Genomic DNA, 17508 nt, shown 5'->3' on the forward strand with positions numbered 1-17508 from the left:
TGTTGGATCGTGTTCTGAATATTTGTGACCCACAGTTGGTTGAGTCCAGTGATGGTGGAACCCATGGATACGGAGAGCTGACTGTATATTTAGTGAATGTTTAATGTAGGGAAAGTAATTTCTTTCTTTTTTCTTTCCTTCTCCTTCTTCTTCTTCCCCGCCCCCCTTTCAGTATTGGGGATTGAACCCAGGGGTGCTCTACCACTGAACTATATCCCAAGCCCTTTTTATTTTTTATTTTGGGACAGAGTCTTGTTGAGTTGCTACAGGTGGCCTCAGACTAATGACCCTCCTGCCACAACCTTCTAGTATCTGGGATTATAGGTGAGCGCTACTGCAGCTGGCAGGGAAAGGGATTTCTTTCTTTCTTTTTTTCCTAATAATTATTTTTTTAGGTGTAGATGGACACAACACAATACCTTTATCTATTTATTATTTATTTTTATGTGGTGCTGAGGATCGAACCCGGGCCCCGCCCATGCTAGGCGAGTGCTCTACCACTGAGCCACAATCCCAGCCCCGGAAAGCGATTTCTATGTGAAAGACTTTGGTTAATTTATAACTCTCCAAAGATTATTTTTAAAAGATCATTTTGCAAGCCGTCTCACATTAGTGTTTCCTAGTAATTAATTAGTACTTGTGTTTTATTAAGTCTCCTGTGTTGAGTCTGTGTCCTTCTCTTTTGCTTTTCAGTGTCTAAGCTGACTAAACAACTCATGCTCTTGGAAACTAAAACACAGGGCCAGGAAAAGAAGCTGAAGGAAAACAAACAGCAGCTGGAGAGTTTAGAGACCAAATGTCAGGAACTTAAAGCACACTTGGACGGCAAGATTGCCATGGAAGTTCATACTTCAATTGTGAATGAGTTAAAAAGGTGAGGATTTAATGTCTTTCTAAATATTAATGAGAAACCCTACATGCCAATGTAGGCAGAGTGGAGAAAGGTTGCTCAGGGTTTTTCTTTTTTTTTTCCCTGTTCTGTTTTGACACAGATTCTCACTGTGTTGCCCAGGCTGACCTGGAATTCCTAAGCTATTCCTAAGATATCTATCTTCTGAGCCTTGCAGGTAGCTGAGACTGCAGGTGTGCACCACCACGCCTGGCTCTCAGGCTTCTTTTAAGAATTGTTCTTCATCACGAGTTTTCAGAAACTTAATTTGGATGTTTGCTGATGTGGTTTCTTTCTTTCTTTTTTCTTAGTTATAGTCAGACATAATACCTTTATTGTGTTTTTTTTAATGTGGTGCTGAGGATCAAACCCAGTGTTCATAAGTGCGAGGCGAGCGCTCTACCACTGAGCTACAGCCCCAGCCCTGGTGTGGTTTTGTTATCCTGTTTGAGATTCATTGAGCCTCTTGGGGCTGTGGGCTTATATCTTTCATCACACTTGGGAATTTTTTACCCCCTTCCCCTGGGACTGCTTGATACTACCCCACAGGGGTCACTGTGCTGTGCTCATTGTTTGTCTCTGTGCTTTAATTGCTCTGCCTCTAAGCTCATTGATCTTTTCTCTTGCTATTTAATCTGCTATTATTTGTATCCAGCAAATTGATCGTGTCACATGTATGTATATATATATATATATTTTCCCTTGTCTGGAGGAACCATTGGAGTATTTTTTGTATTTTCCATTTCTCTCCTCATCATGCTCTTTTTCTCTAATTTCTGAAACAGATGGGGCATGTATATATAACAGCTGTTGAAAACCTTGTTTGCCAGTGCCAGCATCGCTCTCACTTCTTGGTCTCTTCTTTTAATTTTGCTTCCCTCCTAATCAGGGACCATATTCTCATATTATTGCTTGATTGGATCCTAGATAGTGTAGATTTTTGTGGGTCAATGCCGTATTTATTGCCTTGTTTTAAATAGTGTTTTGTTTTTGTTGCATGCCAAAGTTACTAGAGAATTCATCCAAAGCCCACTCTTGCTAGGAGGGGCCCAGACAACCTTTTTTCTAGGACTGGTGTAGCCGCACTTTTTAAGGCAGTAGTGTTCTGAGGATCCTATCCGATGTCCCTTATGGCCTGTGGTATTCCACTTTGGTGGGTTCAGGTACTATTTCTTGTGTGCTGCTTCCTCATTTCTGGTGTCTCTTTCTTCAGCCAATGGACAGTTTCCTCTCACATGAATGTAGGTCTGTATTCAGCCAAAGACTTGTGGTGGCCCCCAAAAGATCTCCAGAGCCTTCCTCCCTCTGAAAAAGCCCCCCGTCTGCCCTGGACACTTAACCTCCCTGATCTTTGATCTCTGGCAAGTCACCCCAGCTGGTGTGCCAGTTCCGAGTTTTCCCACGCTGTGAGGCAGAGGTGGAGCCACTGTGGCCCTCATTTGGTTTCCCTTATCTCGGTTTCACAGTCCTATGGTGCCAGTTGTCCAAAGTCTGTAAACTGTTGCTTCTTCTATTCCACCTGGTTTTTTAGCTGGAGGGTAAATCTGGCCTCTGTAACAATCCTGGCTGGAAGCAAAACTCTGTATTTTCAAAATTATTTTTTAACCCTTTATTATTAATCCAGTTCAACGATTTATACAAAAAATAATGGTTAACTTAGTTTTTAATGAAAAAATGAGTTCTGAATTTTATATGTTCCAGTTATTAGACCATCCTGAAAACCATACATTCTTACGTATCCCTGCTGTACTTGGTAGGTATGCAGCTCCTATCTCATGTTACCCTCTGTACAAACTTGACAGCACCCAAGCTGGTGTTCAAGACAAATGTCCCATTTGTTCTTTGTTTCTTTTATTATAAAAGCATGTGTTTATAATTACATTATGCCAAAATGAAATTTGTTCTAGAAATAGTATTTTTTCCCCCTGGAAATTATAACCATGTGAAAACTGAGCTGTCTAGGATTTTTTTCTGGAAAAACAGGTATGAATGGTACATATACTAGGTAAAAGTACAACCTGTGAGCAGAAAGAGGGGTTAGATCTTCCCTATCCAAGTTTGCTCCCAGTCACCCCCCCTCTCCTCTGCTCCAGCAGCTGGACCTGGACCCTCTAGGGCATAGGATGGGGAGGTGCGTCTGTTCAGGCCTCCAGGCCGCTCACCCAGGGGCTCCGCTATTGATCACCTGGCTGGCAGTGACCGCCTGACTTTAGCTGGTGCACTGGATACATGCCTGTAATGTTTTTGTCTTCAGCCAACTGAAGAAGGAAGAAGAGAGAGGGAATGCTGAGCTGGAAGAGCTGATGGAAAAGCTGACAGGATTGCAAGTGCAGAAAAAGAGCCTGCTTCTGGAGAAGAGCAACTTGACAGCTAGAAACAAAGCACTGGAGGCCGAACTTGAAAAAACACAGAAAACAAATAGGTTTATAGATTTATTTTTTTCTCCTTGTATTTTTTTTTCAAATAGATCGAAAAAAAAAAGACAACTAAAGAATATTTCCTTTCCTTTATCTTTTCCTTTTACATTGCTATTAAATGGAGAAGAGTAATTGAGATTATAGGATATTAGAATATAAGTATAGTGAAAGCTTTTCTGTTGGCCAATATTAACCACATCTCTCAAGTCTGGAGTTCAGATGTGGTTGTTGATAATCATATGATGACCCTAAGACCTTTGACTTTCTAGAAGTTCATTCCTAATCATTTACTGGTAGAGCTTCTTAACATTTCCCAGTAGAGCATCTGCCAGGCATGCATGAGGCCCTGGGTTCAAATCTCTGTACCATAGGAAAAGGAAAAAAAAAAAAGTCTCTTTTAGAGCATGAGCCAAGTAGTTAAAAGAATAGTATTTAATTAGCCTATTTATTGGTGGCATTTTGTGAGTCCTATTAACTTGATTTGGAGTCATTAATTATGCATGGTTTCAAATTAAATCATCTTACCTTACAATAGTAGAAGATTTAGGTTGCTGAACAACAGCATTTATTTTTTTAATTTTTTACATTGCTGGGGATCAAACCCAGGGCCTTGAACATGCTGGGAAAGCACTCTACCTCTAGCCCCAAGAATAGCCTTGAACTGTTAACATGCTTGCTGTTTTAATAACACAGATATTTGCTAATCCCTAGCCCTGCAGGCTGATAATTTTTATTCTCCCATTTGGGGAATTCTGTAGGAGATACCAAAAGAAAATCGATATCCTCAAAAAGCAAGTGGAAAAAGCCATGGGGAGTGAAATGTCTGCTCGCCAGAACCTGGCGAATCTTGTTGGGGTAGCAGAGAACATAACACAGGAACGAGACAGTCTTATGTGTTTGGTAAGTTGCCTCAGAGTAATGCAAAATAAACTAAAGTTTATGTGCAAATGTGACTTTAAGAGTATTTCCAAAAACTAATCCATAAAGAACTTCATGTTGAGCAGGGCTGTGGCTCAGTGGTAGAGCGCTTGCCTGGCATGTGTGAGGCACTGGGTTCTATTCTCAGCACCACATATAAATAAATAAAATAAAGATCTAATAACTAATAAAAATATTTTTTTAAAAAAGCCTCTTTCTGGGGCTGGGGTTGTGGCTCAGAAGTAGAGTGCTCGCCTACCATGCGTGAGGCACTGGGTTTGATCCTCAGCACCACAAACAAATAAAATAAAGACATTGTGTCCACCTATAAATAAAAAATAATTTTTTTTAAAAAAAGCCTCTTTCTGTAAAAGAGCTTCATGTTTTAAAATTTTACCTGCACATTTCCAAATTCTCTACAATTTGATCTTTTTTAAATTTTTTTTTAATTGTAGTTGGACAGAATACCTTTACTGTATTTATTACTATTTTTTTTTATGTGGTACTGAGGATCGAACCCAATGCCTCACATGTGCTAGGCAAGTGCTCCACCACTGAACTACAACCTCCGCCCCAAAATTTGATCTTTTAACCATGAACAAAAACTTTTTTTTTTTAAAGTGAGAGAGAGAGAGAGAATTTTTTAATATTTATTTTTCAGTTTTCGGTGGACATAACATCTTTATTTTATTTTTATGTGGAGCTGAGGATTGAACCCAGCGCTGGCGCATGCGAGGCAAGCACATTACCGCTTGATCCACATCCCCAGCCCACAAAAACGTTTTAAAATAATGACAATTTTTATTTTAGAAAGCAATTAAAGAGGAGCAATAAGTCATCTCTTGTTTATTATACCTACACAAGTAGCATTATATTATCTTCGTAGTGCTATTATTTTCCCTGTTTGAAGATGAAGCATAGTCATAGGGCTGGAGGTATAGCTTAGTGGTGCATGTGCTTAGTATGGGGGAAGCCCTGGTTCAATCCCCAGCACTGAAGGAAAAAAAAGAATTGGGCTTGGGTTGTGGCTCAGTGATAAAGCACTTGCCTAGCATGTGTGAGTCATTGGGTTCGATTGTCAGCACCACATATAAATAAATGAATAAAATAAAATAAAGGTATTCATCAACATCTAAAAAAATAATCATAGATATCTCTTCCTATCTCTTTCCTAGATGAAAGGGGAGATTCTTCCCACACCACTTCTAATATGCCAGTCCCAAGGAAGGGAATTAAGTCAATTATTGGTGTCCTAAGTGATGGAGACCACACAGCTAGCCAGAGTCATGTGTGGGCATGATCTTAGGCATTTCCATAATGATTTCAAAAGATATCTGCTGCAGATTATGTGGTGAGAGGAAGAAGTCATGCCAAGCCATATGCGTTGAAAGAGATCTGTAGGATTTACCCTAAATTGTGACAGCGAGTTATCTCCAAAGAGTAGAATTTCAGATGATTTTTTTTAAAAAAGTCTTCTCACTTATCTGCATTTATGTGTTTTTTCCTACATCGAACACATATTGCTTCTACACATATAAGCATATATATTTAAGCAGTGTTGCCATCTCTGATAGTATAAGATTAGAAGTCATAGCTGAATGAATGCCATGACAAAAGAAACCAGAGGAAATTCTGAGAAAGTCAGAATCCTGCAAACCTGGAAGTCTGTTGGGACATGTTACAGTCCCATTTCTATTTGTTAGAAAGACGTTAAGTTCCTCCACAGGAAAATGAATGTTGGCTTTTATCCCTTGCATATAGAGGAGGAAGTATAAGTAGTAGGCAGTTCTTGAGGAAAAATGGTGATCTTTATTTTTAATAAAAGAAATGCTAATTTAATTAGTCTTGTGATACCAATCTGTACTTAATGTTACAAAAGATTTTTCAAAGTGATAATAGAGTTGATTGAAGTATAGAAAGTCTGGTTGTTGTACATTACTGGTGAATTCTAAGTCCTTTCTGAGTCTTCTAGAAAACAGTTTGGTTTGACACAGCATGGTAGGAGTCCTAAAAGTACTCAGACCTTCTCATTTCATAGTCCCCCTCCTGAAAAGTTGTTGTCCCAACCAAAGTGATATTTTCTGTAGCACCACTGAGTACCCACTTTCCTTTCTCTTGAGTGCATTGGGCTTGCCCACTAGAATATCAAGAGCAAAGCCAAAGCTTATTAGAAAATTAAAGTGCCAAGCAAACCTGTTAATCTAGCATGTTCCTGGAGACCTGCCCACTATATATTAGTGCTACCATAGATGCAAAGCCATCTTGTTTGTAGGATATGCAGGAATCCCTGTCCTTGGGATGCAGGTTCTGAACCTCTCACTGGGCCATGGGGCATCATAGGCTTCCAGAGTGAAGTGAAGATCGTTCCTGACCTTCAAATGGTCCCCCTGGGGCCAACCCCTCATCTTTTTTTTTTTTTTTTTTTAAGAGAGAGTGAGAGAGAGAGGGGGACAGAGAGAGAGAATTTTTTAATATTTATTTATTTTTTTCTTAGTTCTCGGCGGACACAACATCTTTGTTGGTATGTGGTGCTGAGGATCGAACCCGGGCCGCACGCATGCCAGGCGAGCGCACTACCACTTGAGCCACATCCCCAGCCCAACCCCTCATCTTTGTGGGCCAGGCATAGAAATACAAATGGAAACCAAATACTACGTCTCCAAATATTTAAAAGTTATAAATTGAGCCAACAGAGTATTAATAAAAATGAGTTCTCTCTTTTTGCCTTGATCTTTATAAAAGCCTGAGGCAGGTTCAAGTTTAGAATCCTTAGACCCTTCAGAACCACAGATTCCTGGAATATAGGATGTAGGTCCCTGGACTTTCCACCTATCACCAGGGACCTCGTTGTACACCAAGACGCTGTTGTCCACATAGGGAGGTGTGAGAGAGGTGCCAGGACATCTGGGCAGGATACTCAGGGTTCTGCATAACCAGGCCCAGGTGGTATGTGTCTCTTGGGCTGCGGGCTTCTTTCTCCTGGAGGCACCATTCCTCTAGCCCAGGCCCAGGGGTGATGCTTCTGGCTTCTGTCCTGTCCAGGGTCTCAACCATGTTCTTCCATCCTATCCCGCCCTCGTTTCCTGGGCTTTGTGAGAGACCCCACTCTGACCCTCCATACACATTCAGGCAGGGGGAGGCTTCCACTCTGCTTTTGAAATTGTCCACTGATCACCAAATAACTTTAAAATTCCCCAAGTAATTTCACTATCTTTCATTTATCAAGTTTCTGTGGGAGATCGCTGGCCTTAGGTTCTGACATCTTAATTTTTTATTGGGTGAAATTGTTTAGCTTTCTGTGTCTGTCTTTTTTTTCCCCCCCTGGAATATTAAACTGTGTCATCACTAGGCTAGAAGGAATGCTAACCTTTACTTTTTTTCTTTAATTTTAGCAACTGAAATTGTTTCCTTTTTAAAAAAAATATTTTGTTTTTTAGTTGTAGTTGGACACAATACCATTATTTTTAGTTTTATGTAGTGCTGAGGATTGAACCCAGTGCCCTGCAAGTGCTCTACCGCTGAGACACAACCCCAGCCCATTAAATTGTTAATAGTATATGATAGTTCATTTTCCATTTGGATATTAATCTAAATCACTAAGCTTCAAATGACATCCCTCTTGGATGTACTGTTTGTCATGTTTGGTTTGGAGAACAGCATTGTGTATTCATATGATTATCCTTAATTTTGTTACAATAAATCAAATTAGTCACATTACAACTTTACATCTTAGTATTTATTCCTTTGACCTGATTGAAGGCATTATATATTCCACAAGGATAGAGATACATTCTGGACGCCCCTATGACCCTTCCCCCTCGTCTGGGGGGCCTAGGTCTTCTATTCTTGCCCATGAGAAGCATCCCACATGCTGGTCCCTGCTCTTCCCCTCCTCAACCTGTGTCTTGAGTTCTGCTCACAGTCCTCACCCAAGTAGTGTGGGAAGCTGGAGATGGAGGCAAGGGCGGGGAGTGTATAAGAGAACACAAAACGGAGATTGCTTGGGAGTAGTGCAGTGTTTGCAAAATAATTTATTTTTTCCAGTGCTTGAGGTGGAACCCAGTGCCTCATGCATCTTAGGCAAGCACTTTACCACTGAGCTACATCCTTAGCCCAAAAATCTTTTATTATTTTAATTTTTCTGTAAAACTGAGAACTCATTTAGTTTTGTCTTCACATTCTCCTTAGACTAAATGCTTAGAAAGTGAAAAACACGGAGTCCTGAATACAATCATAAAAGGCAATATTCGCTTGGGAAAGTTAGAGGAAAAAATCAAGGTAAGTGGTCCTTTAACTGCAGAGATTCCGTGGGGAATGGGGCTTACATGTAGATTTCTGTGTTTAAGAAAATGACTCATTTTGCATGTGTGTGTCTGATCATTCACAGAGTAAAGCAATATAAGGTTTTGCTTGCAGAAATAGTACCCCTCTAGTTATTAAATAATCTTTGGAGCCAGAGATGGTGGTACACAACTGTAATCCTAATGGCAGGGAGGCTGAGATAGGAGGTGTCATAAGTTCAAAGCCAGCCTCAGCAAAATTGAGGTGTTAAGCAACTCAGTGAGACCCTGTCTCTAAATAAAATACAAAATAGGGCTGGGGATGTGGCTCAGTGGTTGAGTGCCCCCTAATTCAATCCCTAGTATCCTAAAAAACATAATAATAATTATCATCTTTGGTTCCTCTACAAAAAAATTTTTATGTAGTGGTTTGTTTAAAAAAAAAAAAAAAGGTGGAAAACTCTCCAGGTTCTATTGTTAGATTGCCAGCCAGCATTATCATCAACCCCAGCTTTAGTTGGTCCAGTTAAAGAGCAGCATTGGCCTGCTCCTCTCTTGCCTTAATCTGATTGCGCCCTCCAGTTTCTCTGCTCAAAGAAAGCCATCCTCATTGTACCTTGCTCCTGCCTTGGACCACCCCTCCCTGGACCCCTGCTCCCATCCTTGCTGGCTGTGTTCTGACTGCTAGCCTCCCTGCCTGCTGCACAGCATCACCAGACAACCTGGCTTCTGTTGGGCAGGACCAGGAAGAGGACCAGTAGGCTAGAGGCTAGAGGGAGGAGAGCAGGGGATCTGGAAATTTGAAGGGGAAGGTGCTGTGAGGTTGTGTAGCTCCAAGCCTAGGAAATTAGGTCTTTGACTTTAGACTCAAGTGCATATACTTGTAGGACAATGATTTTAAGAAGGCCTGGTCATGGAGAAATAGATGATGGCACTTAATATGTTGGAACATTCCCAAGCTAAGAAAAACTCGACATTAGCTGGCTTGTATAAATAGAACTCACCCAGAGAAGAAAACCATGAGCAGGATCCAGCTTAAGCAGGGTAGACTCTGGGGAAACCCCAGCAAAACATTACATCTAAAAGTGAGGGCCTCACCTTGGAAGTTAAGGGCCATGACACGATCTAGGTCACTTGGCTTTGCAAATAGAAGTCCTTTGGATTGAGGGAGACAGAGAAGAAGCTCCATGAGGCTCGGAGGGCTACCCTAGCCCAGCCATTGACTCTTTACATCTGCCAAGATGTAATTCAGGCCAAAAGCACAGAATGAATAATAATAAAAAATACTAAATAATTAAAAAATGAAAAATAGTAAATAAGATGCTAAAGATGACAATTAATAATGTTGTCGTTGTGAATAACTATACGCTAAATAACACAGCAGCAAATCTATAAAGGGTAAACTCTAGGAAATAATAAATAAAATAGTAATAAGAGCTTTATCTACTTCTCTTGGTCTAAAACTGGTCAAAAGATTAAAAATAAATAAATAGGACATAGAAGGTTTAACAACATGATCAATAAGATATATTTATGTATATATAAATAACAGTTGTGAAAATTGATCTTAGCTTCTCTACAAAGAAAGCCTCATTAATCCCTAAAGCAGAAATAACAGACATTTTTTATCACAAATATGAAAACTTGACATTAATAAAATCAGAATTTCTTTCATTAGAAGTATTAAAAATTAGGCACTAAACTGTATATAAATATTAGAATATTAGAATTTGTTTAAAATGTTGAGTCTATGTGAACTGTGTGTCAGAGTTCCTGTGACAATAGTTTTAAAAATGCTCAGAGAGCATGTGAAGATCTAAAATACAATACGATGGGGCTGGGGATGTGGCTCAAGCAGTAGCGCGCTCGCCAGGCATGAGTGTGGCCCGGGTTCGATCCTCAGCACCACATACAAACAAAGATGTTGTGTCTGCCGAGAACTAAAAAATAAATATTGTATCAAGCAATATGTAATGTTTTGAACGACCAACAATAAAAAAAGAAAAAAAATTAAAAAGAAAAAATAAATATTAAAAAAAATAAAATAAAATACAATACGATGCAATTGAAAGAGGGAAAATAAATGAATCGGGCTTTTAACTGTCATTTGTTTGACAATAGAGAATGACAGGCCTTATTAGGCTCATATATGGGTTTTCCTTAATAATACTGACAGTGTCAACATTAGCTCTTTCTTTCTTTAGTTTAATTTAACTTTATTATATTTTTATGATTGAAGCTTCACTTCATTGCCCAGACTGGCCTTGGATCTCCTGGGCTCAGCTTCCCCAGGAGCTGGGACTACAGGTGCACCACAAGCCCAGCCATGACATTAATTCTTATATTACCAGTTGAACAAGGGATGAAAGTTGTTCTGGAAAAAATAAAGAAGTTTAATTTGCAATAACAGCCAATTTATTCTGTGATGCCAGTACTTAATATTTAATTTTAATTGTTGCATATTAAAAAACCAGGGCATAATATACACTAGAAATTTGGTTTACGTTTACTTGAAATTCTTTTACCACTTTTTTCACTTTGAGGATGCGGACTTGCCCTCCCAGATCAGCCTCCTCTAGAGCTCAACCTAGGGGCTCCAGGAGTGTAGGGAGTAGGTAGGAACGCAGCCCCGGGCAGTGTCCTCTGGCTCACTGAGTCCCTCCTCCCCGCCAGGCGTATAAGAAGCAGGCAGCACTGAAACTGGGGGACATCAATCACCAACTGCTGGAGCAGCAAGAGCACTTTGCCGGCAAGAAAGCCCAGTACCAGTGGAAGATGCAGCAGCTCCACCAGATGCTGCAGGACAAGCAGGAGGTCCTGGATGAAGCCCTGCAGCAGAGAAGGTGGGGCCTCCCAGCCCCAGGTCCCAGCGACTCATAGAAAGAGTGTGTGTGTGTGTGTGTGTGTGTGTGTGTGTGTGTGTGTGTTTCATAGAATTTTCTGGGAAAAAAACCCTAGGCCTGTTTTGTTTTTACATTTCAGTTTAATCTGGATTTAACATTGGCCTTCATTTCTATTTGCTCTTCATTTCTTTATTCTCTTTTAAAAATCCCTGTTGACTTGGACTTCAAGCCTAGTCCTCTAGCTGCCTTTCCCTTTTCCTCCTCTTTTCCATCTCTTTGATATTTTTGTTTTATTTCACTTTCTTCAGAGATTTAATTTGTTTTATTTCTTTTGTGATTTTAAAAAATTTTCTGAGAACCTTAAAGTCTCTGGTCATTCCCTTTTTGTTACATCCTGATCATAAGATTACGAGTGAAATTCGTTCTCTTTGGTTGGAGGGTATCACACTACCCACACTTTTATCCCTCAAACATAGGATTGAGGAAATATTGTCAGTGGATCTGAAATAGCCGAGAAGCCCACTGCAGTGGCATGTGCCCGTAGTCCCAGCTACTCAGGCCAAGGCAGGAGTTTGGGACAGCCTGAGCAGCATAGTGAGGCCCCTGTCTAAAAAGTCATACACATCAAAAAACACTGGAGACGTTTTGTGGAGGTGAACTTACTCCTATCTAATTGTGACTTTGTACTCACTTGAGCATTTTCTCTTGACCCCTCCCTTCTCCGACCTTTGGTACCCCTCATTCTGCTCTATTTCTATAAGTTTAAATTTTTTAGATTTCATATGTGAGTGAGATCATGTGGTATTTGTCTTTCTATGTCCAGCTTATTTCACTTAGCATTATGTTTTCTAAATTCATCCATATTCTCTCAAATGATAGGATTTCATTTTTAAAAAATATTTATTTTTTTAGATGTAGTTGGACACAATACCTTTATTTTATTGATTTATATATGGTGCCTCTGAGGATTGAACCCAGGGTCCCGCATGTGCTAGGCAAGTGCTCTACCACTGAGCCACAACCCCAGCCCCATAAGATTTCATTTTTTATGAATAATATTCCGTTGTATATGTTCCACATTTTCTTTATCCATTTATCTGTTGATATATATTTAGGTTGATTCCCTGGCTTGTCTGTTGTGAATAGTGCTGCAATAAATATGAGAGTGTAGATATTACTTCGACACACTGATTTGCTCTGGTTATATATATGTATATATAGAGAGAGAGAAAGAGACTACTGGATCATTTATTTTCTTCTGTCTACAGTAATTTTTTTTACTATGAACTTATATTTGATTAAATTTAATCTGTGAAATCTGAGGGTCTAGATTGAAGATGTTTTTCTCCAGAGAAGATTGACCTTTGCTTCTCTTTCACTCCAGAGAATATTTCCAACCTGGAACTATTTTATTATTCATTTTTAAAATAGGCTATAGTAAATTTTTTAAAATCCAAAAGGAATACACACACACACACACACACACACACACATATATATTATATATCCTCAATTCCATTATTACATTTAATAATATTTTTATAATATATTATGAAATAATGTTTATATGTTTTTTTCTGAACTGCATTCTGGATAGTTTCTTCTGTTCAATATCGTTTTTACTAATTCTCTCTTCAGCCATGTCCAATTTATTATTTAATCCACCCGATTGAATTTTTCTCCTTATTATCCCAAAAACATCGTGGCAGTCTTGATTCATTCCAGTCAGGGCCTGGAGATACCTGATCACAAGGAATAGTGTAAACTCTAACTCCAGGTCCATTTGAGAAGAGGCCAGCGGCTGTGGGCCCCCCAGGGGAGTCAGCCTTTCAAAGCAGGTTGTTTTGAAGATGTGAAGATCTTCCACCCAGCCTTCTTTCCTTGAGGGTCCTTCCCGTACTTCCATGACCTGCCTAGGAAGTATTTTGAGGAAGAAAAACTTGTGAGGAGAGAGATGAACAAGTCCTGGGACTTTCTGTCGTGTTCAGTTTCCATGGGCCCAAGACCTCCTCTTCCTTCCACAAAAATGTGGGTTTTGGGCATCAGCTTTTATTCTCAAAACAATGGTGACATTTTGATGCCTTCCTCTTGATTTTAATTTAGTCATCTTTTTTCCCCTGAAGAAAGTTCCTCTTCTCTCTCTCTCGGGTTCAGCCAGACATTTAAACATGACTGCTCTAGTCTATCGAATATACGGGTGATTTGTGAGAGGAAATAGAAGTCTTAGGATTTCTTTAGATATAGTTTAATCAATTCTGCAGAACTCCCAGCCGCATGGGGCTTGAGGGGAGCAATGGCTCATACGGGGAAGCGACTCTGGACAGGTCAGCATGTCGCTCTCCTCCCTCAATCCCAGTGCCTTGCTCTGTGCGCAGTGCTGCTGAGTCTGGCACCTGGCCTCTCCAGCCCTGCACTCTGGGCAAGGCCTGCTCCATGCCCCCTGCTCCCACCAGGCAAAGGCCCGCTCTTTTCCCCCTGTGCCACGGTGGCAGGTCTGCCCTGTGGGCACATGGATACCTCTGCCCCATCTCCCGACACCCCTCATGGCAGCTTGCCCAGATCCTTGTCTTGCTGCCCCTTGTTTTCCACAAGTCTTGGTTCCTCTGAGCACTCAGCCTCCTGCGTGTGGTCCAGCCCAGTCTCTGTGTCCTCAGTTATGTGACCCACTCTTCCAGTTCCCTCCTTATCCTACCTCTCTGTGTCTGGGCCCATCAGCAGCTTTATGGATGGCTGCCTCCTGTGAAAGTCCCTGAGTGTTGGCCCGGCCAAAGTGGGGACAGGCAGAGGAGGGGTCACAAGGAGGCCTACGTGGCTCACCCTGTGGGAACCCACAGCCAGGCCCTGCACTGTGGCAGCTGACTAGCTTAGGTCAGCCACTGCGTGCGCTGTTTTACTATTTTATTGCTCACGTTAACTCTTTAGGAAGCAGAGGATATGTGCCTTGAAGCTAAAGTCAAGAAAAAGGCAAAGCTTAGGGGAGAAAAATAAGAAATCCCTTTGAAGCCCGGGCCTTTGTGTTTTGTTTGTTTGTTTGGTTGGTTTTTATTTTCCCCTGTTTCCAGGGGGCCTGGTGCTTCACTGAGCCCTGAGCCTTTGCCCTGGCCCTGAAGCGCAGTGGGTGCTCTTCTCTGATGTTCAACTTGCTTTCATTTGAGTTCCTTCTACTGTAGGTCCGTAAGCCTCTGTGAATATATTCAACTTGTGCTATTTTAAAATTCCTCTTTGATCTGTGTATTTTTCTCAGAGAAATGGAAGGTGAGCTTGAGATTATTTGGAAGTCTGCCTCCAAGGAAAACCAAAGAATCCGAGAACTTCTCCAGACCACACTAGCAGGGAAAGGCCTGTCGGACAACAAGGCTTTCAAGTACGCGTGCCTCGAAGGCACTGCTCAGGGAGACCTGCTGGATGGGCACAGGGCCAGCTACTGGGACAGGAAGCCTCTCACCTTCACTTGCCAGAGTCTGCAGGAGCCAGTGGATTAGGCGCCGTGGCCTGAAAGGTCTGCCTCCCACCAGCCGGCACAGGGCAGCATCCGTCCCCGAGAGCCAGCAGTGGCCAGGGAGATGCAGAGGCCCAGCAAGTGCTAGAGCAAGGAAGAAATAAACTCGCGGGAGTTTAATTGGTTCTTTACATTTTGCTTTTCTTAACCATGTACTGCTGAGATATATTTCAGCCAGGTCATGTCCTCTAGCTGCATTGCCACTGAGACTATGTCATTGCTCAGATTAGCAGGTGGCCTGCTGGGCTGGCCTGTCTACAGGCTTCTAGAAAGCTGAGAAAGCTCTGGAAGGAATGGAAGAGCTGGAGGAGCACATGCTGTGCATCGGATAAACAGCTGGATGAGGCAGCTGATGGAGCAGCAGTAAGGATAGCTTATGCCTCTGTCCTGGGTGGGCAAAAAAGTAAGGTGCAGGTCCTCATGTCCCAGGGAGTAGAACCAGAGGCTTTCTGCCTTCTCCTAGTCCTCCTGGTTCTCTTGGGAAGATACTAGGGCCACTGGATGAGAGCTCTCCCTTTGAGCACCCAGGTGGGGTCCCTCTCCTGTTGCCACCAACAAGGACACTAGAGGGCCCGTGTTCTGTTCCTCTCTATGGCTTCTCAGGTAGGTTTTCCAGCCTCTTAGGACCACCCAGTGGGACTCCTGGTGGAAGTGCCAGCCATTCAGGGCCACCTGCTCCAGGCATGCTGGAAGAACTCAGGAACACCAAGACCCTAAACAGAGTCCTGGAACACATCCTTCAACAAAACCCCCAGTGGCTAAGTCTTGTATTGTTTTAGGGGTTAAGTAGGCCCTGGTTCTTGTCATTAGTCATGTGTAGGAGTGACTTTGAGTGCTAGCTGGAAAATTAGGATCGAATGTTATATCTTTTACATTTTATTGAATTTGTTCAATAGCTAAAACATTGCAATTTAATTTTATTTTACAAAGGGTAGAAGGACTCAACAGAATTTAAAACTATGTAATATCTCCTTAGGAGATAACCTAGTAATTAACTTTGTTATTTCAAAGGAATTTATACCAACTGTCTCAAAATCTGTACAAGCGAGTCTCATTCTTGTGGGGTGGCTCATTGGTGGGAACATTGCTCTTATCCATTACTTGGGGAGCTATTTTTGACATCTCTTCTGCTTTTTTTTTTTAATTATTTCATATATGACAATAGTGGAATACATTATATTCATAATTATCCATTCATAGCACAATTTTTATAACTCTGTATATAAAGTATGTTCACGGCAAATTATGCCATATACATGAACTCTCATTGATCTTTTTTTTTTTTTTTTTTTGAAAGCACTATGGAGATTCCTTGAAAAGTTGGGAATGGAACCACCATTTGACCCAGCAATTCCTCTTCTTGGAATATACCCAAAAGACCTAAAAACGGCATTCTACAGGGACACAGCCACATCAATGTTTATAGCAGCACAATTCTCAATGGCTAAACTGTGGAGCCAACCTAGATGTCCTTCAGTGGATGAATGGATTAAAAAATGTGGCATTTATTCACAATGGAATGTTACTCAGCATTAAAAAAGAATAAGATCATGGCATTTGCAGGGAAATGGATGGCATTAGAGAAGATTATGCCAAGTGAAGTTAGCCAATCCCCAAAAAACAAATGCCAAATGTCTTCTCTGATATAAGGGGGGTGACTTAAAGTGGTGTAGGGAGGGAGAGCAGGGGAGGAAAATCTTCCTCTAGATAGGGAATAGAGGTGGGAGGGAAAAGAAGAGAGAAGGGGAATAGCAAGGATGGTGGAAGGAGACCCTCATCATTATACAAAATACATGTATGAAGATGTGAATTTGTCATCAACATACCTTACATACAAACAGAGATATGATAAATGATGGTATAAAGGTGTATAAAGAATTTTAATGCTTGTCTTCTGCTTTTATGAGACCATTTTTATTCCCTTGAGAAGTGAACATTCTTACATTTCTGCTTTAAGTTTCAAACACTCATTTCAAACATACTTTGCGAGTTCAGTGACCCCTGGGACTGCATGGTGACCAGGAAAGGGGAAGGTCCTGTAGCACTTGGTCCCTTGCCCAGCTTCCCCCCCCCCCCCCCCGCCTGCTTCAGTCAGATGGGCTGCAAGTCCAAGGTGTGAAGGGGGTGAGGCCCGCAAAGCAGCAAAAGCTAAGGCCACTGAGTAGCAGAGAACCTGTGAGGTTCCAAGAAGGGCCTGAGGCCACTGGTGGGGGTGGGGGGCGAGGGTGTCATGGAGGACTGGGAGTGTCCCCTGCTTTGCAGAATGGACAGGTTTCAGGAGCTAAGGGACACAGAGGACTCTTGGGAGCAGAGGAAAGCACTCAGGAGCGGCAGGGCCTTCTGACTGGGATTGAGGTGGGAAACGAGGCGAGGCTGGACCAGGGAGCAGGACTTCTGGAAGGCTCTGCGCATTCCACCCTGCAGGTCGCCAGTTTGAGGAGGAAACCACACTGTTCTTGGTCCTAGTGACAAAAGTCACTGGAAATTCCTGATCAGGCTGAAAGTGATCAAAGTCAAACAGCTATTAGACATGACCCAGGAACTCAAGTGAGCCCGCTGCCTTGGACAGCAATTAGGCAGCCCTGGGGGAAATCAGAACTGGGCGGGGAGAGAAGGCTGGGCACAAGTATGTGCGTGTGGTGCAAGTCTGTCCTGGGAGCTG

General features: G+C 41.7%; 1 protein-coding gene across 8 annotated transcripts in view; it reads left to right on the plus strand.

The window, feature by feature from the left end:
- The window catches only part of Cep89 (centrosomal protein 89), a 69300-nt gene extending 52570 nt beyond the window's left edge, over positions 1 to 16730 (plus strand). For 4 of the 8 annotated variants that reach the window (XM_078032182.1, XM_078032186.1, XM_078032185.1 and 1 more), the window contains 6 exons: positions 694 to 874; positions 3144 to 3311; positions 4065 to 4206; positions 8413 to 8502; positions 11178 to 11347; positions 14592 to 16730. In XM_078032182.1, coding sequence (XP_077888308.1) covers positions 694 to 874; positions 3144 to 3311; positions 4065 to 4206; positions 8413 to 8502; positions 11178 to 11347; positions 14592 to 14829 — 989 coding nt within the window. In that variant the 3' untranslated portion in view covers positions 14830 to 16730. Of the gene's footprint in view, positions 1 to 693; positions 875 to 3143; positions 3312 to 4064; positions 4207 to 6718; positions 6945 to 8412; positions 8503 to 11177; positions 11348 to 14591 lie in introns of those variants that run through there. The other 4 variants (XR_013430816.1, XM_078032184.1, XM_078032183.1 and 1 more) reach the window with 4 other exon arrangements.
- The last annotated feature ends 778 nt before the right edge of the window (positions 16731 to 17508 follow it).

This window comes from Ictidomys tridecemlineatus, chromosome 15 (assembly GCF_052094955.1).
Source record: "Ictidomys tridecemlineatus isolate mIctTri1 chromosome 15, mIctTri1.hap1, whole genome shotgun sequence".
NCBI classification, from domain to species: Eukaryota; Metazoa; Chordata; class Mammalia; order Rodentia; family Sciuridae; genus Ictidomys; species Ictidomys tridecemlineatus.